The 22,275-nt window shown below is 41.0% G+C and overlaps 2 protein-coding genes across 4 annotated transcripts in view; one reads left to right on the forward strand and one right to left on the reverse strand.

The window, feature by feature from the left end:
• LOC117831057 (dual specificity protein phosphatase 26) overlaps nt 1–13,191 on the reverse strand; it is a 26,014-nt gene extending 12,823 nt beyond the window's left edge. Inside the window, exons 1-4 of the mRNA XM_034709533.1 lie at nt 12,742–13,191; nt 12,269–12,452; nt 9,034–9,245; nt 6,591–6,779 (exon numbers count right to left, since the gene is read on the reverse strand). Of these exons, the coding sequence (XP_034565424.1) occupies nt 6,591–6,779; nt 9,034–9,245; nt 12,269–12,447 (580 nt within the window). The 5' untranslated portion in view covers nt 12,448–12,452; nt 12,742–13,191. The remainder of the gene's footprint in view (nt 1–6,590; nt 6,780–9,033; nt 9,246–12,268; nt 12,453–12,741) is intronic.
• Nucleotides 12,312–21,886, forward strand: ddx56 (DEAD (Asp-Glu-Ala-Asp) box helicase 56). 3 transcript variants are annotated; one of them, XM_034709523.1, is made up of 16 exons: nt 12,312–12,476; nt 12,779–13,043; nt 14,766–14,951; nt 15,490–15,651; nt 15,743–15,897; nt 15,989–16,159; nt 17,044–17,134; nt 17,251–17,492; nt 18,801–18,944; nt 19,028–19,141; nt 19,232–19,326; nt 19,541–19,614; nt 19,725–19,814; nt 19,927–20,032; nt 21,063–21,166; nt 21,488–21,886. In XM_034709523.1, the coding sequence occupies exons 3-16, from the start codon at nt 14,895–14,897 to the stop codon at nt 21,575–21,577; spliced, it is 1,695 nt and encodes a 564-aa protein (XP_034565414.1). In that variant the 5' UTR covers nt 12,312–12,476; nt 12,779–13,043; nt 14,766–14,894; the 3' UTR covers nt 21,578–21,886. The 3 variants fall into 3 exon arrangements, with proteins under 3 accessions (XP_034565414.1, XP_034565415.1, XP_034565413.1); XM_034709524.1 differs by lacking the exon at nt 12,312–12,476 and having other exon boundaries at nt 12,719–13,043; XM_034709522.1 differs by lacking the exon at nt 12,312–12,476 and having other exon boundaries at nt 12,751–13,043; nt 14,755–14,951.
• Nucleotides 21,887–22,275: the final 389 nt, after the last annotated feature.

Genomic DNA, 22,275 nt, shown 5'->3' on the forward strand with positions numbered 1-22,275 from the left:
TTGTGATTCGCAATTTAGAAAGTGCGACTCATACTGTCTTAATTTCTACACTTGTAGCTTCATGAGAATACGAGCGATGGTAAGAGTGGATCTAACAAGCTAGCTGTGTCCTAATTAAGAAATAGCATCCTTGGAAAGTGACTGTAACAGACTGCTGCATTTCAATACATCCTGAGCTGCTACGAAGGCTTGGTGTTTTGTAGATTCAGCACTTGAAGGATGAACCCGATGCGTCCTTCGTGGTTACGGAATAAGTAGAGTGAATTCCTTAGCTGCCTCGGACACGCCACTGTGACGCAGTCTGTGTTGACATGCGTCTTTTGAAGGATGCAGCCCCTGATGTGGGACACAGCTGATGTCTAACTGGCAGAGCACAAGCTGCAATTGTTAGCAAAGCCAGCTAACTACTTTAGCACCTCTCAAGTGTGAATAACCACCAGAGCCAGATAGCTTTAGCTTGTTAAATTATTACGTTGGGCTACACTTTCACGAATCTTCATCTTGAGCACTTAAAACGCTAAATATTCGTGTTTCTCGGTCTTTAAACTGTATTCATTAAGACTGATTAGCTTTTCTGTAATACAAGAGAATGCGTCTTTTAGCGCTGTATGCTTGAGGCATATGTAAGAGTTCTCTGGAGGGATTCTTGTTACAAAACAATTCAGAACATTTAGTAACTGAAGACAGTTTTTAAACAAACCTAGCATAGAAATTAGTATTCGTTAGCATGATTTACTGCTAACGAATTTGCTTGATTTTCCAAGAATGTTTACTTTTTGCAATGTTGATCAATTATATGACTTACTGACTTTTATATAATCTTTAATACTTAAGAAAAAAGCTATGAATTTAAAGGTAAGTTATTCATGTAACAAGTCAGAAGCACCTGGGAATAAAGCTAGCTGTTTTTCATGACGAGCATAGATATTAGTATACGTTAGCATAATTTACTGCTAACGAATGCTAACGAATTGCGTAATTTTTCTAGCTTTTTTAATTTTTTGCAAAGTTCATCAATTACAGAATCTTCTTTAATACTTAAGAATATAAAAGGTACAAATATAAAGGTAAGTTATTTGTGTAACAAGTCAGCAGCACCTGTAGATTAATAAATCCAAAATTATATGTTAATAAAAACATAAGAGATGTTTATCAGACATTTTTATGCTCTGAAGGGAATAAGACGAGCTGATTTTCATGGTTAGAATAGCAAACGTTAGCAATCGTTACAGCTAACGAATGCTAATGAATTGCGTAATTTTTCTAGATTTTTTACTTTTTGAAAAGGAATTGCTGACATATACAGAATCTTCTTTAATACTTAAGAAAAAAAAGGTATAAATTTAAATTTTTACGCCCTGGAGAGAATAAAGCTAGCTGTTTTTCATAAGGAGCATAGATATTAGTATACGTTAGCATTATTTACCGCTAACGAATGCTAACGAATTTGCTTGATTTTTCTAGATTGTTTACTGTTTGCAAAGTTCATCAATTATATGAATTATTGACATTTACAAAATCGTCTTTAATACTTAAGAAAAAAAAAGGTACGAATTTAAAGGTAAGTTATTCATGTAACAAGTCGGCAGCACCTGTAAATGAATGAATCTGAAGTTGTAATTTTAATAAATACAGAAGAGGTGTAGTCAGACATATTTTTACGCTCTGGAGAGAATAAAGCTAGCTGTTTTTCATTGCAAGCATAGATATTAGTATACGTTAGCATAATTTACTGCTAACGAATGCTAACGAATTTGCTTGTTTTTTCAAGATTGTTTACTTTTTGCAATGTTGATCAATTATATGACTTACTGACTTTTATATAATCTTTAATACTTAAGGAAAAAAAAGCTAAAAATGTAAAGGTAAGTTATTCGTGTAACAAGTCGGCAGCACCTGTGAATTAATACATCTCAAATGATATGTTAATAAAATCAAAAGAGGAGTTATCAGACGTTTTTACGCTCTGAAGGGAATAAGGCTAGCTGATTTTTATAATGACTATAGATATTAGCACACGTTAGCATAATTTACTGCTAACGAATTTGCTTGATTTTTTCAAGATTATTAACTTTTTGCAATGTTGATCAACTACATGAATTACTGACATTAACATAATCTTTAATACTTAAAAAAGAAAGAAATTTAAAAGTAAGTTATTCGTGTAACAAGTCAACAGCACCTGTACATTAATAAATCCAAAATTATATGTAAATAAAAGCAAAAGAGGTGTTATCAGACATATTTATGGTCTGGAGGGAATAAGATGAGCTGATTTTCATGACGAGCATAGATATTAGCATTATTTATTGCTAACGAATGCTAACGAATTTGCTTGATTTTTTCAAGATTGTTTACTTTTTGCAAAGTTCATCTATTATATGAACTACTGATATTAACAGAAGCTTTAATACTTAAAAAATAAAGAAATTAAAAGGTAAGTTATTCTTGTAACAAGTCTGCAGCACCTGTGAATTAATACATCTGAAGTTGTATGTTAATAAAAAGCATAAGAGGTGTTATCAGACATATTTTCAAGGCTAGCTGTTTTTCATGCTTTCGGTCTTTAAGCTAAGCTCAGTTAAGCTAATAACCTTTGGACTCACCTACATGCATGAGTCGTATAAATCATCTTAGCAGGAAACTAAGAGGCAAAGTTCTCCAAAAATGTGATTACACTTTAAATCTCCTCATGCTGTACATATTTACCAATCAGCTTTGTATTGACATGTTTCTCTCATGAGCTCAGAAAGCTGCTCGCCTCGTTCCCTCTTCATTCTTCGTGGTGGCGTTAAACGGCGCTGACAAAAACCACGAGTCACGAAGAGTGTCTACAAAGTGATACTTGAGGTAATCATTAATAAAACACAGAGGGGCGTTTCTGAAAAGCTGGTTTCAAATTCAGCATAGGATCTTTCCCATCGGCCGGAGAACACCACGAGCCCAACGCCGAGACAGAAGAGCGGACTTCGCACGACAGCTGCGAACGCTGTACTCTCCTGTGGTCCAGGCAGTTGGCAGCTTTTGCAATGGCACATTTGTGATATTTTCTCCCACTGCTAGTCTACTCTGTATGCTTCATGTACTGGAGTAATAAGCTATCACGTAGAGTGCTACTCTGGACAGCTAACAGTCACTTTGGAGTTGAAGTGGTACACCAAACTACAGGTTGCTCAGTGTCGAGTCAGAGGACGTTGAGTGTAACGCACCATTTGGACTGGATTAGTTACTCTGGGGAGTGTGGGGGATTTTATGACCTGGGGTGATCGAGTAGTTGATTTTAGCCTGAGCGATACAGACATCCGACTTCCTCCAGATCCGTGTCCGGACAATCAAGGATTCTCCTCCTCCTCCTCCGCTCCTCATCCATGTTGTCTTTCTGGTCCTCTGAAAACCTCTGACCTGTTGACTCTCAGTCTCAGAGTCTCATTATTTAAGAACATGAATCAGATGCTTTGAATTAAAGGGTCTTAAGTGTGCTAAATTATCCTTATCATGATTCAGATTAGTAAAAAGTAGAAAACAAGCAGGCTTTGTCAAGAAAGACAACTTTTAAAATGCTCGTATGGAGGCCGGGTTGCTGACGCATTCCAGGAAGTCAGGAAATCTAAACATTAAAAATCGCAACTCTGAGCTCCATCAGGAGAAAACGCAGCAGAGAGCGGATATGTTGACGCCATTTATACCTAATGAGACGCAAAATGGAGCCAGACAACATTTAGAGCAGGTTTCCTCTTAGGCCTGATGGGCGTAATATGTGTTGAGAACTGGGCCTTCATGTGCCATCAATCCACCCCTTATCTCACTCAGTGTGGTCACATATTCTACCCTCACACAGCAGGAGAAATTGACCAAGACCTGAGATTTTATGACAGCTTTAACACCACGAGTCTCATGAAATCTGATCTTTTCAAATCAGATCAGGACCAGCTTCATACGAGGTCAGATACATCAGATACAGGTCGAGTCTTGTCTTTGACGTCACTCTTGAGCAACACTAGAAAAGACTGCATCTAAAACTTGACGTGAACACCTGCAGTGAGGAGGTAGCCACAAAGTTGAGTCATGTGACCGAGGTTTTCCCCGCTGTAATCCCTGAATCAAGGATTCTCCTCCTCCTCCTCTCCTCATCCATGTTGTCTTTCTGGTCCTCTGAAAACCTCTGACCTGTTGACTCCAGGCCTGGCTCCGCTCATCATGACTTTGGTTTGTTGTTGTAGTTAAGTGAAATACGATCTGGTGATAACACAGAGTGTTTTATTCTGAAAATTAACCGGATGTTTTCATTTTGTTTTGGTGAAACCTGACTTCCTGTCCCGCTCCATCTGCTCTGTTGAGATTGATGCGTCGTGCTCCGGCATCCGGGAACAATAGAAGTCTTGTGGATCTGATCCGGAGGACTCTGACCTGCCGGATCAGAGACGGAGTGGATCCAGTGGAAGTTAACACATTGACTAGAATGGAAACCATCAGATCCGGAGCTGTGACCAGACATGGATCTGGTGGAATTTGGCTGTAAACCTTGAAATTGTATTCCAATTTTGACGATTTTGGTTAAGTTGTATGATGCTAGCTATTTCTGAAAAATGACTGGTAAAAATCCTCCACCTCCCTGTTGTGTTAATCCAGTCCAGATGGGGTTGTAGTTGTTTTGACTGATTTAAATTCAGTTTATCCCAAAACAAAACATCCAACAAAAAAGTTCAGATACTTTTAAGGACATTTAACCCCGCCCCCTTAAAAAAGGAACATCATTATATACTGTAATACACTGTCACAACTCATCACAGATCGTAACCGTGTACAGATTTTGACAACAGCATACATGTTTAGTCAACAGGCTACATAACTGTGCTGGTTCAGACCTGGGCTACAACTAGTTCATGAGTTGTCCTTAATGACACTTGCTGAATATAAAAAAGTGAGTCGCGGGAAGACCTGCAAACACCCCAAACCGTGGTGAGCCTTCTTTTTAAAGCACAATTTCACCTCTAATTTTTGAGACAGTCGTGGGATGATCTTCACTCGCACACTGAACTGTCACAACACCATTTTTAAATACTGACACATTTCTTCTATTCTATAAGGATGGGAACATTTTCAGGAAATGCACCAAAGAGAGGAAGAATCACTTCATTTTTGTTGGAGTGTCACAAAACAACTTCCTCTTTTTTTTGTTTCACTTTTTAGTGGACGTATAAAAACACAAGGTCCAAGCCGAGTGGAATGGTTTGAAGTTTGATTAGAAAGTTGAAGAAGTTGGATTAACACTTCTTACTCAGAAAAATACTTTTAAGTATCATAAATCTTCAAATCTAGTGATTCCCAACAGCAGTGTAGAGACGATTTGCAAACCTATGTAGGGCTGTTGATTGTATATTTGAGATGTGAACAGTCTGAACTTTTGTTTTAGTTGTAATTTAATTTTAAGGATCAGTATTATCTCGTCTCGGCAGTGAGCACACGAGAGAATGTGGGGGAACAGGATTCAGACGTAGGAGCTTCAAAGATATGTGGTATATTTCTTTTTGGATACCTGGTGACACCTTGGTGTTCTTGTCCCCTAACTTTTCAGAACATTGTCACATGACTACACAGATTCCTAAGCTGGGAATCTCTTCATTATCTGATTTAAACAAAGTATATTTCATGTGTTTGTGTGTTTTACAAACTCCTGTCACATTTTATTAATTTAGATATGATTTAAGTTATTTGAAACATTTTCGTTTTGTATGTTTTTTTCAGAAATTGGGAAAAACAGGAGCAGGAAAATTATTTTTTTAAGGAAACTTTCAGTTTTCAGAGGCCAGGAGGTCTTGAAAACTTCAAATATTTAAATATTTAGAATCATACCTGATGAATTTAGTTTCAAGAGCAGAGATATAATTTTCCTCCCACACTAGTTTTGCACGTTTACCAGTGAAAATTCTTATTTTTCATGACCTAGAAGTTGGTAAACACTTTTTTTAAACTCTATTTAAAAAAATCATAACTTCATATTCTTGGGTTTTCAAGCGTATAACTTCTAATTATGACATATTTTAATATCTAGTTATTTCTGAGGTTTTATAATTGTGTCCTGGAAGTTTCCTCTGATTACAGTAATTTTTCACGGTGGGGAGTTTTACCACCAAGGTAAAGCTTGTGTTTTCTTTAGGGGCTCAAACATAACAAAATCAAACTAAATCATAATAAATAAATAAAAATGAATTAACTGATTTAAATATATCAGCTGCTACAGCGTCGTAGTCTCAGAAACACTGTGTGGCTAATTGGTCCCGTTATCTCTGAGCAACGTGTTCAGACTGCTACCTCCAGGTGTGTGTATATCTATTCACTGTCACTCATCCACCAGCAGGGGGCGATCATGGTTAGTGAGGTTTTAAGATTATTTGATGTTATATTACAGCTAAAGACCTTATAAGGAAGTTTCATATTCATTTTTGTGTCTCTAAAATGATCAGAAACAGGAGTCCTCATTTCGTCCGATTAGGATAAAAGTCCCCAGTAGGTGGGATAGACCTGTATGTGTGTGTGTATGTGTGTGTATGTGTGTGTGTGTGTGTTTCAGCTCTGCGGTGACGTCTTACGGCTCTCTCTCAGGATGCCGTCCAGGCCGTTGAGCTGACGGAGGAAGCCCCGGTTCGGGATGACTCCTCTGTGGTCCTTCACGGTCTTGATGGCCTCCACCAGCGTCAGGTTCTGTCTGATCATCAGGTAGGCCAGCACCAGGGTGGCTGAGCGGCTCACTCCCACAGTGCAGTGGACTAGCACCTTCCCTAAAAACAAACACACATGAACTTAAACCTGTCTGTGTGTCTGTTATGCAGACTTCTCTTTAATGCTACCTTTAAAGCAGCTTTGATTGATCGTTTCTTTATCATTGAAAAGTGGAAAAGTTTTAAAACAGGCAGAAAATAAAGAAGAAGTGATGGACTGAAAAATATCTGTAGCTCCACTCGACTCATTGTTATCTTTTCAACCAACAACTACAATGTTTTGGATTATATTTACACACTCTCATGGGGTGTACACAACCTGCTTGGCTACCTACAGCAGCAACACACGACAAAGAGACTGGATTTTCCCTGCAGAGGTGGTGGAGACCAAAAACAGAGCTTATAGAAAGGTGTTTAGAACTATATTTATCAGGTGTTATGAGCACAACTTGCTCCCACCACCATAGAGCGGCCAAGAAAGACATGCGTCAGGTTTTGATTACTATAAAATCTGGAATAAAAGTTAAAAACTTTCCACTAGAAATAGCTTATATCCCTGATGAACACAAAGGTGAGCTAATCACCAAAGTCTTTTCATTTCATTTGTAGGTTTCTATCTTCAAAAGGAAAGAAAATTTGATTAAAATCAAGTTTTGAGATTGTATTTTTAGGCCGTATCGCCCAGCCCTAGAGGAAGGAGCACACTCCTCTTGCTTGTATACTCAGTTTTTTTAAAGTTTGGCCTTTGAAGGTTTGTTTAGTTCATAGTATATATCATTTATAGACCTCTTATTAAAGCTAGGGTTGGTAGTCTCGGAAAACTAGCATGAATTTAAATGTAGCATTTCCTCAGGACTCCGTCTAACCCCTCCCCTCCTCCCTCAGAGCTCCTCCAAAACAACGCCCCCCCGCTCACATGCATGAGCGCCGCTGACTTGCGACCATATGATGGTGACTGATTCAAAACCGGTCCTCACCAAAACATTCTCACAGTGAAAGTTAAAAACACAAACAAACATGGCTGCTGTTAGCACTCACAATTGTCATGCTAGCATTATCCAGTTGTCCTGGTGACACGATATCAGGAGAAAAGTTATAACACATATATAACACTGTAACAACTCTGTTTGTTAAACCTGTTCAGTGTAGATGCTCTTAATTCCTACAGTGTTGACGGTCAGTGAAGGAATCAGGAGAGGTGTAGAGTGTGTGAGTGGGAGAGAGGAGAGACAAGAGGAGAAGTTCTTCATTCATTCAAACATTGATTGTTGTTTTGTTGGTTGGCGTGGTAACGGCCGACAGTGACCGGTTATTAAAGATCAACGTGTTCACCAATCAGCTCGTCATCCCTACAGCGTCCGGACGGACGCTACAGTACATCTACATTTCTTTAGGACTTACTGAATGTCATTAATTCTTCTGCTTGTCAGAGCCCCCGTGGTGAGAGCTTTTTAGACTCTGATCCGGACTACAGTCCTGAGCAAAGACCCTCATGGGGTCAGAGGGGACAGGCCTGAGGTGGAGCGAGAGGGGCAGTCAGTAGAGTCAGGGGAAGCAGAGGCAGGAGACGGGGAGTGAACGCCGGGGAAATGTACGCTCTGCAGGAGGCGGGCAGAACAGCAGGACGGGATTTGATTGGTTTAAAATTTTGGACCCCAAAAACAGGGATTGGTTGGTGTTTTCCCAGGTTTACTCCGGCTGTAGATAGCAGCTTTTCTTCACTCTTTTTTAAGAACACATTATGTATTGATGCCATCAGGACATAAAGATCATTTTAACCAGTATAACAAAAAGTGGATCTAAATCTGATTACCAACCCCAGCTTTAAGTAGGTACACAAGAACAGGGTCTAACAGATAAAACTGCTTGGTCTCATTCAGAGACTTTTAAGAGAGACAGTTTGTTTCTTCTGCTCGATGTTTTGATACATTTTCTTTGACAGTTCACCAAAAATCAGGATCCTGCATGCTCGCCCAGCTCCACACTTTCCCTCTCTGAAGTGTCGCCGTAGCTTTTAGGAGTCCTGACGGTTCAGAGACGCTTTGAATCCGCCTCAAGGGAAATTAAATTCATTCATCTCTTCTACCTTTGCTCTGACTCAGTTTTCACAACAATGATCTCACTCTTCACGCCAAGAGACGAGCACGGCCTTCCTACTTCAGCCGACTGGATTTAAAAATACTGTTTTGAAGAAGTCAAAGGTTTCAGAATAAAGGAATACACCTGATGATGTGAGTAACAAATCTTAAATTTGAGCAAGGTTTTCTTTCTTTGACAGGAATAACAGACATTTGTGTTTAAGTCACAGACTGACCTCCACTCGTGAGGGCTTTGTGGATGAACTCGGCAGCAGGGTAAAAGTTGACACTCATGTCAAAGGTCGGGGAGTCGTGAGCCTCGATGCCGTGGTACGTGATGTTCATCCCGGCGTAATACTCGGCTCCACCTCGCCACTTACTCTGAGCGCAGTTCAGGATGTGTGTGATGCTGAGTTTGGCCAGCTCGCGCCGGTCTGATGCAATATCTCTGCAGGAGAGAAGAGAGTAATGTATATCAGGAGTAAAAATCACATTATTTGACTTATTTATCTTTTTTTGGGACTGAAAATCAAAAGAAAAGTCAGCGGCGCTCGTGCATGTGAACAGGGGGGGGTCGTTTTGGAGGAGCTCCGAGGGAGGAGGGGAGGGGTTAGACGGAGTCATGAAGACATGCTACATTCAAATTCATGCTAGTTTTCCGAGACTACCAACCCCAGCTTCAACTCCAGTTTATAACACTTCGGCATGCGCTTCATATTTTGAGACTGGAGGTGGGCGCTTGATAACAAGCGTAAATCAATATAATATTATATGAGATAAAGTTACCCATTAAAATGAGAAAAACCTGACATGTGGTCCGGACTTATCCAATAAAACAAGCCTATATCTTGGAAAAACAATTAAATTAATACAGAAAAGTTACCCCAAAGTGTATTACTTTTTAAAATGCAAGTGTCCCCAGCATTGTGGTTAGCTAAAACACATAATGTTGGTAATAGGGTTCAGTGCTTGGTCCCCTCCTCTTCATCATCTACATGCTCCCCCCTTGGTCACACCATACGCCGCCACGGCCTCCATTTCCACTGTTATGCCGACGACATCCAGCTTTACATTTCAACCACATCCATCACCGCTGCTTCCCACACCACCCTCACAAACTGCCTCACTGAAATAAACTCTTGGATGCAAACAAACTTTCTCAAACTCAATTGTAATAAATCCGAAATTCTCATCATAGGCCCAAAATCCCTCACTTCCACCTGCCCAGACTTCTCACTCACTATTGATAAATCCACTGTTTCAGCATCCACCCACATCCATAACCTTGGTATCATTTTTGATCAGTCCCTCAACTTTCAACAACACATGAACAATATTTCAAAAAACGCTTTCCTCCACCTCAAAAACATCGCCCGTCTCCACCCCTCCCTGAAACTCTCATCCACGCCTTCATCACCTCAAGACTCCATTATTGCAACAGCATCCTCTACGGCAGCCATTCTCAACCCTGGGGTCCCGACCCCAATGGGGGTCGCGAGATGATTTCTGGGGGTCGCCAAATAATTTTCGAAAAATATATCTAATATTATATTACAGAATTTCAGTCAGGGAGCTGTTCTAGTTGCTTTGTGCTTCATTACTTTTTCAAAATGCATTGTATCAACTAAATTTGTATGAATTGACCTGTGCGCGTGAGATCATGCTCCGTGACCCACGGCGGGAAAAAAAGACAAAGAAAAACAAACCATTAACCTCGCGCTACATTTTGCAACAAGTTTGCTAGCTTTCTGATGCTGTAAAATGGAGCGATGGCTTCACTAAATACTTCCCAAACGATGACACGCCAGAGAAGTACGACTGGATACGCCAGCCTTTCACCACCTCCACCGCGCATCACCTGCCATCAGAGCTGCAGGACGCGCTCCTGGATCTCTCCTCTGACCGCACATTACAGACTGCTTTTTCAGCATGCACACTGGAAGAGTTCTGGTTGTCAGTAGCTACAGAATACGCAGCTTTGTCAAAAGCTGCAACCGATGTACTGTTGCCATTTGAATCCACATATCTATGCGAAAAGAGCTTCTCTGCACTGACATGCATGAAAAACAAATACAGATCACGACACCTCAGAGTTGAGAGTGATCTTCGCCTGGCCGTGTCTAACATAAAGCCAAGAATGCAACTGCTTTGTTCAAACAAGCAGGCCCAGCCATCCCATTAACTCGTAGTTAAAGCTGTATGCGAAAAAAGAAAAAAAAAGACGTGAACCAGAGTTAGGCTCGTTCTTTTTCACGTTCAGAAACATAAATGTTCAAAATGAAACGTGGGCTGTTTTTTCCCACTGTGTTTCGTTAAGGTTTTAATGAATATGTGTTGATTGTTGTTTTTTTTAAAGAAAAATAAGTTTGCGTTATTGTTAACATGTTAACTGCAACTATTGTAGGTCTGTTGATCACATTAAGAGTTATTGTGATGCTGCTATATGTTTTTCCAGAAATACAAAAGCGAAACCCCTCCCCCCCCAAAAAATTGTAAATCAGACACGAATAGGCTGTACTGATGGGGCGTGTAAGTTACAGAAAGGACACGCCTTTAGAATATTAGAAGTTATGAATTTAGACAGAATGTCATGAAAAACAAGTATCTAATGAGATTTAATGTGGATGTTATTCATCATATATGGGGGTGGGGGGGTGGGGGGGGGGTCGCGGACACCAGTGCATGTTAAATTGGGGGTCGCGACTCAAAAAGGTTGAGAACCGCTGCTCTACGGTACACCCAACACCCTCCTCAACAAACTACAATACATACAAAACTCAGCTGCACGCCTCCTAACTCACTCCCGCTCCAGAGACCACATCACCCCAGTCCTCCAGAACCTCCATTGGCTTCCCATCCCCTCAAGAATACAGCACAAGATCCTCCTCATCACCTACAAAGCCCTCCACAATCTACATAGCTCCCTCCTACCTCACCGACCTTCTGCAGCCATACAATCCCTCCACCAACGCCAACCTCCTCTCCCCTCTCACCAAACCCAAGCACCGAACCTGGGGGGACAGGGCCTTCTCTGTCGCTGCCCCCACCCTCTGGAACTCTCTCCCCCAACACCTCAGATTCTCTCCCTCACTCACCAACTTCAAATCCAGACTCAAAACACACCTTTTTACAAATGCTTTTAAACTAGAATTGATTGATTTTTTTCTTGTTTTGTTTTATTTTGCTGCCTTGCTTTTCTCTGCTTTTTTATTTTTTTGCTTTTATTGTATAATTTTATTTTCCTGTAAAGCGCTTGGAGAATCTTTTAAAGCGCTTTTATAAATAAAATATATTATTATTATTAATAAGTGATTGAATCATCCTCCATCACAGTCAGGATTTGGTTCAAATTTTAAAAATGGCCCCAAAAAAAGTGTAACATCTGTCCCCGGTCTCCCCCAGTTTCTCTCCCATGCATTAAGTAAAGCTCCTATAATGTGTTATAGGTGAGTTCTCTTGATGTGGACTCACTGGTCTCCTATATATAACCGTGGCCACACTTCGTCGGCATGGTTACAGGCTGTCTTCCCCGTGCAGAGCAGCCTCTCCAGCTCGGACACCGTCAGCACCGGGGACACGCGCTCAGAGTCCTTCCTGTTCGGAGACCTGGAGCTGGACCGGGACCGGGAGAACCGGGACATGAACGCCATTTCATCTGGAAAGGAGGGGAAAAAACGAGGTTGTTCTCTCATGAAATATTAAAGCAATGAACCATGAGAGAGAAACAGGGAACAATGAGGAAACAGGAGAATAATAATAACTGGATGTATTGATATGATGCGTTCAGGGGATTAAAGACAGCAGATATAATGTGATGAACATTAACCTGTAGCTTCCCTTAGTGAGAATAAGTCTCTGTGTCTGAGTCCACTTCTCTAACATGTGAATAAAAACACCCAGGCCACATTATTCCTCCATGTTTCCTCCATGTTTGTTTTATTTACCTGTGTTGTTTTGTTCCTCTTCTCTGTGGGGCTACAGGGCGAGCCTCTCCGCGGCCATGTTGGCTTGTTTACCCGCTGAAGGAGGATGAGAGGATGAGGAGGCTACTCAGCATCCACCAGACATCTTCACCTCCGCCCGCAGCTTCTTCACCATCTTCTTCCTCTCAACAAGTCCCCGTGAAGACACACGACAGAACAAACATGGCTGCCGTTCAAAGACTCGTTAAAGCTCCAGAATGAGTCTTTAAAACAGAGGGCCGTCTCCCCCGCTTCATGTGTGGTGCTGTGAGGCAGTCACTGAGGTTATTCCTACATTAAATCATCAATGGTTGTCTTTAGGAGGAGGATATTTCAGTTATTGAGTCCCCTCTGTCGCCATCTTGTGGTGACTTTAGAAAAAGGCGGGAAAAACATAAACAAGCTCGAGCGTCCATTGAGGAAGGTTCTGGAAGGTTCTGGAAGGTTCGACGGTTTTTCATAAAGATTAGCATAAGAGGAGTTAGCCGATGTTAGCATTATTTATATTATTTTTAACAATTTAATAAAGTAGGCTTTTACATTTTCCTTAAAATGAAATCATATAGGCATGAATGACAGCAGATTCTTTTAACCTCAGTTACTATATATTTGTTAAATGTCCTGGATTCATTTGCTCCTTCATTGAAATGCTAACTGTCAAAAAAATATCATAAAATAATAATTTTTATAATGAAAAGACCAAAAAAAATTCACAAAATGAGGAGGGGGAAGTAAAACATTTTAAAAATATGTCGTGAAATTAAAAAAAACATTTTACAACCTGGAATATATTAATTAAAATTGAAAAGCTATTTTACAATCTACAAAATTATTCCACGAAATTCAAAACATATTTTACAAAATATCAAAGTAGCAATGGAAAGTCATTAATTACTCTCATAAATTAGGCGTTTTGAATTTTCCTTCACAACTAAACATATGGGCATGACTGAGTAAGTGAATCCAATACATTTATTAAATATATACTCTGAGAAGACCCTGCTGTCTTTACAAACAATTAAATGAATGATTTCAAGAAAAATAAATAAAATTATAATTAAAAGTCTAAAAGTATTTCACGAAATGAGGAAAAAAAGGTGGGAAAAATATCTAAAATATGTCAGGAAATTAAAAAAGCATTTTACAATGTGGAAAATATTTCACAAAACTCAATCATTATTTCACAAAATATAAAAATAGTAATGGAAAGTCATTACATACTTAATAAAGTAGGCTTTTGAATTGTCCTTCACATCTAAACATATGGGCATGAATGAGTAATTGGATCAAGTACATTTATTAAATGTATATTCTGAGAAGACCCTGCTGTCTTTACAAACAATTAAATGGTTGTAAAACTTTCTTCTCAATAACTTAGAAAATGTCTTAGCTTGAAAAACATTTCACAAAATAAAGAAAATAAAAATAATGAAAGGTCTAAAGACATTTCACAAAATGAGAAAAATCAGGAAACTTAATATATATCTACACACATACATGTCAGGAATTGAACAGAAAATTATACAAAGTGGAAAAATATTTCATGAAACTCAAAAAATATATTTAACAAAATACAAAATAGCAATAGAATGCAGAAACATTTCATAAAACACACACAAAAAAAAAATGTCATGAAACTCAAGTGGAATAAATATCAATTAAGCTTAAAACAAATTAAACAAAATATGAAAATATTATTTTACTTTAAAAACATTTTACAGAGTGGAAAAAAATGTTTCACGATATGTAAAAAAAAATATCAGTGCATAGAAATGAAAACATTTAATGGAACACAAAAACATGTTTAGAAGAATTTAAAAATGTCTCATGAAACAGAAAAGCACTTACAAAAAAATCCAACTGTAAAATATATATTTTGTTTTCTGAAATATATCTTTTTATGAACCCTTGAGATGTCATTGTATTCAGTGAAATAATTTGCTTTCAATTATTTATTTTTTTGTTGCATTATTTACGTGTCTGACATGTTTGTAGTTCACCTGCAGGACTACAATAAAAGAGAAGAACCAAGAAAACATGTGAATCCCAAAAACACGACGCTTGAGAGGAGGAACCTGAAGGCACCATGACGTCAAACTCCAGCGACGCACGTGTGACTGCAGTGAGGTGCAGAGATGGCTGCTGAGAGGCTTCAGTTTCATGAAATGGGCTTAGACGACCGTCTTTTAAAGGTAAGTTACTCTTAACATTTCTGATAAATTTTAAATAAACACAAGTTTAAAGGTTGAATCAGAAAATTTGGACTGAAAATCGAGTTTAATTGAAGAAAAGTCGAAATAAACACGAGAGTAGTCACGGCTGTGTTAGCCTGACAGCATTAACATCTCAAACAGTGTCTTTAAGAAGCTTTAAAGTGATTAAAAATGTGTCTTTAATGAGTTTACTTTGATTTTTGATTCGTTTCAACACTGCCAAATGTGAGTTACTAATATTTAGGTGTAAGGTAAGATAACTGTGACCTCTCTTTGGCTCCCAGGTTGTTATTTTGGGACGTTTTGATCATTAATGCTGAACTAACAGGGGTTAATAAAGGTCACACAGCCAATAACATACTGTAATACTGAAGGCTGGACTAATAATGCAGAACAGATCATTACAAAGCCTTAAAATATTCAACTTCAACACCTTATGTTTGTGTATGCATGTTTACATCTATTCAATAACACAGCACTGATATCCTTTGTTTACCTTCTCCTTGTTGGGATCTAGGCGGTTGCAGATCTGGGTTGGTCCCAGCCCACTCTGATCCAGGAGAAGGCGATCCCTCTAGCTCTGGAGGGGAAAGACCTCCTGGCTCGAGCCCGGACCGGATCAGGGAAGACGGCTGCATACGCTGTTCCCGTCATCCAGCGGATCCTGACGTCCAAACAGGTGAGGAGGAAGCAGATCTCACCGTCCCGTCCTCTGGCTGTATCACCCGTCCTCTCCTTGTGATCACTTTGTTTGTGTTCTGTGTTTTCAGAGCGTCCGTGAGCAGGATGTGCGGGCTCTGATTCTGGTACCGACCAAAGAGCTGGGTCAGCAGGTCCAGGCGATGATCAGACAGCTGACGGCGTTCTGCTCGAGGGACGTTCGAGTGGCCGACATCTCTGGGAAAGCCGATCTGTCAGCACAGAGGTCAGAGACATACTCCTAAAGCTAGATGAAGACATTTATAAAGATGATGGTTTTTATTTATCAGTGTGTGATGTGTGTTGTCTCCGAACAGGCCGATCCTGATGGAGAAGCCTGACGTGATCGTGGGGACGCCGTCCCGTGTGCTCGCCCACCTGAACGCCCAGAACCTGCTCCTGCACTCATCCCTGGAGATGCTGGTCGTGGACGAGGCCGACCTGCTCTTCTCTTTCGGCTTTGAGGCCGATCTGAAGAACCTGCTGTGGTGAGAAAACCGGCTTCAGTTTCTGTAGCGAAGGAGAAGCTGTACAGTAACACATGTGATCTCCAAGTTGTTTCTTTTGTGTGTCTACTGTTATGAGAGGAGACGAGGGGATAACACTCTGAGCTTTCTGCCTATTTTTTCATGCTCTCTCTCTCACTGCCCTAACGGCCAAATTCCACCAGATCTGTGTTCGGTTTGTCTGCAATCTGTCACAGCACCGGATCTGATCGGTTTCTATTCTAGTCAATGTGTTAACTTCCACTGGATCTGCTCCGTTGGGTTCCACCCGCGTCTCTGATCTGGCAGGTTGGAGCCCTCCGGATCAGATCCGCATCAATCTCAACAGAGCAGATGGAGTGGGACAGGAAGTCAGGTTTCACCAAAACAAAATGAAAACATCTGGTTAATTTTGTTAAGCTTTGCAAGGTTTTAATTATTCTGGGGGAGGGAAAAATTAAGGATCAGGAAGTAAGGTCAGATTACACAGATATAGACTTTTCAAGATTATGAAATTAGGATCACCAGAGCTCTACAGAGGATTGTACTGAATGCTACAAACATAGGGATACTGACATTTTTCAAGATTTGATCCAATCCAGCAGCTTCAATCTGATCAGATTACTCTTGAACAGCTGGGCCCTGTTGTGTTTGTACTTCAAGGTTTCAGCCACAAGGAGGCAGCGTAATGTAAAGAGAAAGATCTCCCCTGACTAAAGCTCCCATTGCACGGTTAAACACGAGTACAAATGGACTGTCTGGTACCAAATTACTGCTGATTTTAGCGTCAGTTAATTCACGTTTGGTGCTTTAGTTTGTACTTTCAGTTACTTACTTTCTTACTCATCAGTGTTTCTTTCCCTCCTTGTTCTTGTTGTGTTGTTTAGTCATCTGCCAAAGATCTACCAGTCCTTCCTGATGTCAGCTACTCTCACAGAGGACGTCCAGGCCTTAAAGGAGCTGCTGCTACACAACCCAGTAAAGTCCTTTTTATATTAATAATCTCTGTGTTTGACAGAAAGAAATAATCTATGCTCAGAGTTTAGACAGTACGTGTTTTAGGTCTTCATACCTGCCTGTGTGTGTCCTCTCAGGTGATCCTGAAGCTGCAGGGCTCCCAGCTCCCCGACAGCAACCAGCTGCAGCAGTACAGCATCAAATGCGAGGAGGAGGACAAGTTCCTGCTGATCTACACGCTGCTCAGGCTGCAGCTGGTTCAGGGGAAGACGCTGGTGTTCGTGGGCGCCGTGGAGAGGAGCTACAGACTCAAACTGTTCCTGGAGCAGTTCGGGATTCCCGCCTGTGTGCTGAACTCGGAGCTGCCTGTCCACTCCAGGTGAGGAGCTCTACCTCTATCTCTTACTCCCTCTCTCCAACACGGTCTCAGCAGATGTGTGTCTAACATGAGTCTGGTCCTGCTGGAGGTTTCTGCCTGTTAAAGGAAGTTTGTCCTTTCCACTGTAACTTGCTAAATGCTGCAGAGTGCTCCAGACCCTGGTTCCTCAAAAGGTGCCTAGCTCCTTGGGAAAGATCCTGGACTTTAGGAAAGTACTTCCTTTTCTAGGTTTAGATTTACTACCCAGAACTAAAGTCATTCCCTGGTTGCTGCATAGTTCCTCAAAAGGTACCCAGTTCCTGGGGAGAGTTCCTTGACCTAAGGAAAGTTCTACCTTTTCTAGGGTTCGATCAATTATCCTGGAACTTAATTTAGACCCTTGTTCCTGCATAGTTCCTCAAAAGGTACCTAAAGATCCTTGACCTTAGGACAGTACAATCTTTTCTATGGTTAAAACAACTACCAAGGAGCTTAATTTAGACCCTGGTTCCTCCAAAAGTTGCCTAACTCCTGGGGAAAGATCCTGGACTTAAGGAAAGTACTTCCTTTTCTGGGTTTAGATTTACTACCCAGAACTAAATTCAATCCCTGGTTGCTGCATAGTTCCATAAAAGGTCTCCTAGTTTCTGGCAAAAGTTCTTTTACCTTGTGATACTACTACCTTTTCTATGGTTTGACCAACTTCCAAGGAGCTAAATTTAGACCCTGGTTCCTCATTAGGTATATAGTTCCTGTGGAAAATTCCTTGACCTTAGGAAAGTACTACCTTTTATAGGGTTAGATCAACTACCCAGAACTAAATTTAAACCCTGGTTCCCGCAGAGTTCCTCAAAAAATTCCTGCAGTTGAAAAGCACCTTTACACAAAGAGCTCTTAGTTATGCTGCTATAGGCTTAGACTGACACACTGGGATCCTGTCTCTCTCCTTTCTCTACCAAGTCTTCCTGTCCCATTAAAGTTACTAACCATAGACCTTTCTGGAGTCCCTGAGCTCCCTTGTCTCGTAGGTTCCTCTGGATCTCTGCTGCTGTGGACGTGCCAGACTCCAGCTGCTACAACTACTACTATCCGTCTCCCCACTATCATCTCTCTCTCTCTTCATCTCCCTCTATCCCTCTCTCCAACACGGTCTCAGCAGATGTGTGTCTAACATGAGTCTGGTCCTGCTGGAGGTTTCAGCCTGTTAAAGGAAGTTTGTCCTTGCCACTGTAACTTGCTAAATGCTGCAAAGTGCTCTGCTCATGGTGGATTAAGATGAGATCAGAGTCCGGTCTTGATGTGTGGGGTGTGTTTGTGTCTCTGCTGCAGGTGTCACATCATCACTCAGTTCAATCAGGGGTTCTACGACTACATCATCGCCACAGACGAGCAGAGCTTAGCCAACCCCACGGCGGCTCCACAGGCGGCCGCGGGTAAAGGGAAGAAGAAGAAGAACTCGGAGAGAGGAGGAAAGTGAGTCAGAGGAGATGTTCAGTGTGGTGTTTCATTAACACGATGGTGTTTGTGGTGTTAACTTCTAAACTGTGCGTTCAAAGGAATAAGGACAAAGAGTTCGGAGTCTCCAGAGGGGTCGACTTCCAAAACGTGTCCAACGTCGTCAACTTTGATTTCCCCGTGACCGTCGAGTCCTACATCCACCGAGTCGGGAGGTGAGTCTCTCTCTCTCTCTCTCTCTTCTGTTTCCTTCTTACCTTTAATTTGCACGTCGTCTCCAACGCTGACATCGTCTGTTGTTGTAGAACGGCGAGAGCGGATAACCTCGGCACCGCTCTGTCCTTCATCGCTCACACCGAGCTCGGCCTGCTCTCTGAGGTGGAGGAGGCTCTGACAGGAGGTAACATCCATCACTCTCTCCTCACCCTAAAGTTTGGTCTATAAGATGAAGTTTTAATAAAAGCATGCTGGGTACAAAGTGAGGAGCTTTTCTCCCTCATGAGGTCAGAATCATGCAGTTCGGGTCAGCTTTTAACATCCAATAAGATCTGTTTTCTTAATGTCGTGTTTTATGTTCATATTTTGTTCTAACATGAATCTTTTGGTCTCTTTAGAGAATTCAGAGTCTGTCCTGAAACCGTACGAGTTTAAGATGGAGGAGATCGAAGGCTTCAGGTACCGCTGCAGGGTCAGTATCCTCGTCAGCGTCCTCTCCTCCTCAGTGTTGATGAAGGTGCTCTGCTTCTGTTGAAACTTTGCTGAATGTCTTTGTTGTTGTTGTTGTTGTTGTTGTTATAGGATGCGATGCGTTCAGTGACCAAGCAGGCGGTGAGGGAGGCCAGACTGAAGGAGATCAAACAGGAGCTGCTCAACTCAGAGAAGCTGAAGGTCAGTAATTATTCATCTGTACCGCTCAGTGTCTCTTTAAAGGTTAATAAAGCAACATAAATAATAATAACTAACATTTATTAATCCTGTGAACGTCTCTGATCTCACTCAGACGTATTTCGACGATAACCCGAGAGACCTTCAGCTGCTCAGACACGACAAAGACCTCCATCCTGCTGTCGTCAAACCTCACCTGAAGAACGTCCCAGAGTACCTCGGTAAGACACAAACAGAAGGTGCTTTTACACCAGCAACTACTCTTCAAGGAACTACAATGGTTCCTGTGTCTTGTTGTTCCTGGACCTTAGGCAAGTGCTACCTTTTCAAGAGTTGGATGAACAACCCAGGAACTAAATTTAGACCCTGGTTCCTCAAAATGTGCCTAGTTCCTGGGGAAAGTTCCTGGACCTCAAGAAAGTTCAGGTTCTTCTAGGGTTAGATCAACTACCCAGAACTAAATTCCAACCCTAGTTCCTGCAGAGCTCCTCAAAATGTTCCTAGCTTCTTAGGAAAGTACTACCTTTTCTAGGTTTAGATTTACTACGACAGAACTCAATTTAGACCCTGTTTCCTGCAGGGTTCCTCAAAAGTTACCTAAAGTTCCTGGACCTTAGGAAAGTACAATCTTTTCTAGGTTTTGACCAACTACCCAGGAGCTAAATTTAGACCCTGGTTCCTCAAAAGGTGCCTAGCTTCTGGGGAAAGATCCTGGACCTTAAGAAAGTTCTTCCTTTTCTGGGGTTTGATCAATTATCCTGGAACTTATTTCAGACCCTGGTTCCTGCATAGTTCCTCAAAAGGTACCTAGTTTCTGGCAAAAGTTCTAGGACCTTAGGAAAGTACTTCCTTTTCTAGGTTTAGATTTACTACTCAAAAACTTAATTCAGACCCTGATTCCTCAAAAGGAACCCAGCTCCTGGGGACAGTTCCTGGACCATGGGAAAGTACATCCTTTCCTAGAGTTACATCGGCTACCCAGGAACTAAATAAATTAGACCCTGGTTCATCAAAAAGGTTCTTAGTTCCTGGGTAAAGTTCCTTAACATTAGGAAAGTACTACTTTTTCTAGGGTTCAATTAACTAAACCAGAACTAAATTTAGACCTGAGGTCCTGCAGAGTTCCTCAAAAGGTGCCTAGCTCCTGGGGAGACTTCCTGAAGTTGAAAAGCAGCTTTACACACAGAGTTTCAGAAGTTCCAGGGAGATCAATCATGAGTCACTGACATGACTTTTTCTTCCTGCCTTCAGTTCCAGAGACTCTGAGGGGAACAGTGAATCCTCTGTCGGGTCGCAGGAAGAGGAAGAAGATGGACAAACCACAACCAGAGGGAGTGATGAAGAGCAGCTTCAAGGTGAGACTCAGGGAAACATTACATGAACATTCATCATGCAATAAAAAATATGACGTGCAACTTCTGGGTAATAAGTTTGGTGTCAGAGAGTCTGGGTTTATCTCCTCAAATGTTGAAAGTTTGTTTTTGTAGGTAAATAAACAAAAGAACTTTAAATCAGACAAAAGAAGGAATAATAAGACGTCACACTCTGGAAACTTTCTGATGTTTATAAACCAGACTTTTAAATGAATGTGACAGATTGTGGATGAATCAGTATTTGGAGCCCTTTAACTCGTCACACTCTGGTCCGTCTCTGAATCTTTACTCTTCCTCTTGTAGAAGAACATCAGGGGGAGGAACCCTCTGAGGAGTTTCAGATACAGCGGGGGGAGGAGCGGGAACAGGAGAGGTAAAACAGGAAAGTCGTAGCTGCAGCAGCTCTGTGAGAGACTCTTCAGGAGGACGGTTTTCTCTCCGTTAACGACCCAAACAGGAAACTTATGAACCGTGTGGACTCTGGATTAAACGGGCGGTTAAAGCCAAACGGACCGAGGACTAAACTGAATGTGAACTTTCAATCGAGGGGAAATGAAAGAAAGGATGGTTTGAAACCCAAACATTTCCTACCACAAGAGGGCGGAGCTTTGAGAAGGAAACAGTATCCATAATAACTCATTTCTGTGTGTGTTCTTGAAATATCTGTCTTTATTAAAATAAAATAACCACCTTAAAAAACAATCAAGCTTTTGGGATTTAATTCTGGTAACACAACTCTTCTTTTTTTATATTTACAGGTGTTTTAAAACTATAAAGTCATATTTCTGATCCCGTTAAAGCTCCTGTGCCAATCGGTTGACTTTGGCGCCCCCTGTGGTCAAAGACTTACCTTTTATTTCTGCTGATTTTTGTCCTGGACATGTGTAGGTGTTGTTTTCTGTCTTATACTTTCCATCTTCTGTTTAAGATGTAAAAGCATCAATCATTGAGAGTTACTTGCTGTGACTAACATTTGAGGACACCTACCCCCCCTGCAAGGACTTCAGACATTAAAAAGCATACACAGATATATAACTTTTCTTTATTCTAATAGTCTTGTTTGCTTTTTGGGGTCATAAAGAGGCATCAGT

This window comes from Notolabrus celidotus, chromosome 19 (assembly GCF_009762535.1).
Source record: "Notolabrus celidotus isolate fNotCel1 chromosome 19, fNotCel1.pri, whole genome shotgun sequence".
In the NCBI taxonomy this organism is placed as follows: domain Eukaryota; kingdom Metazoa; phylum Chordata; class Actinopteri; order Labriformes; family Labridae; genus Notolabrus; species Notolabrus celidotus.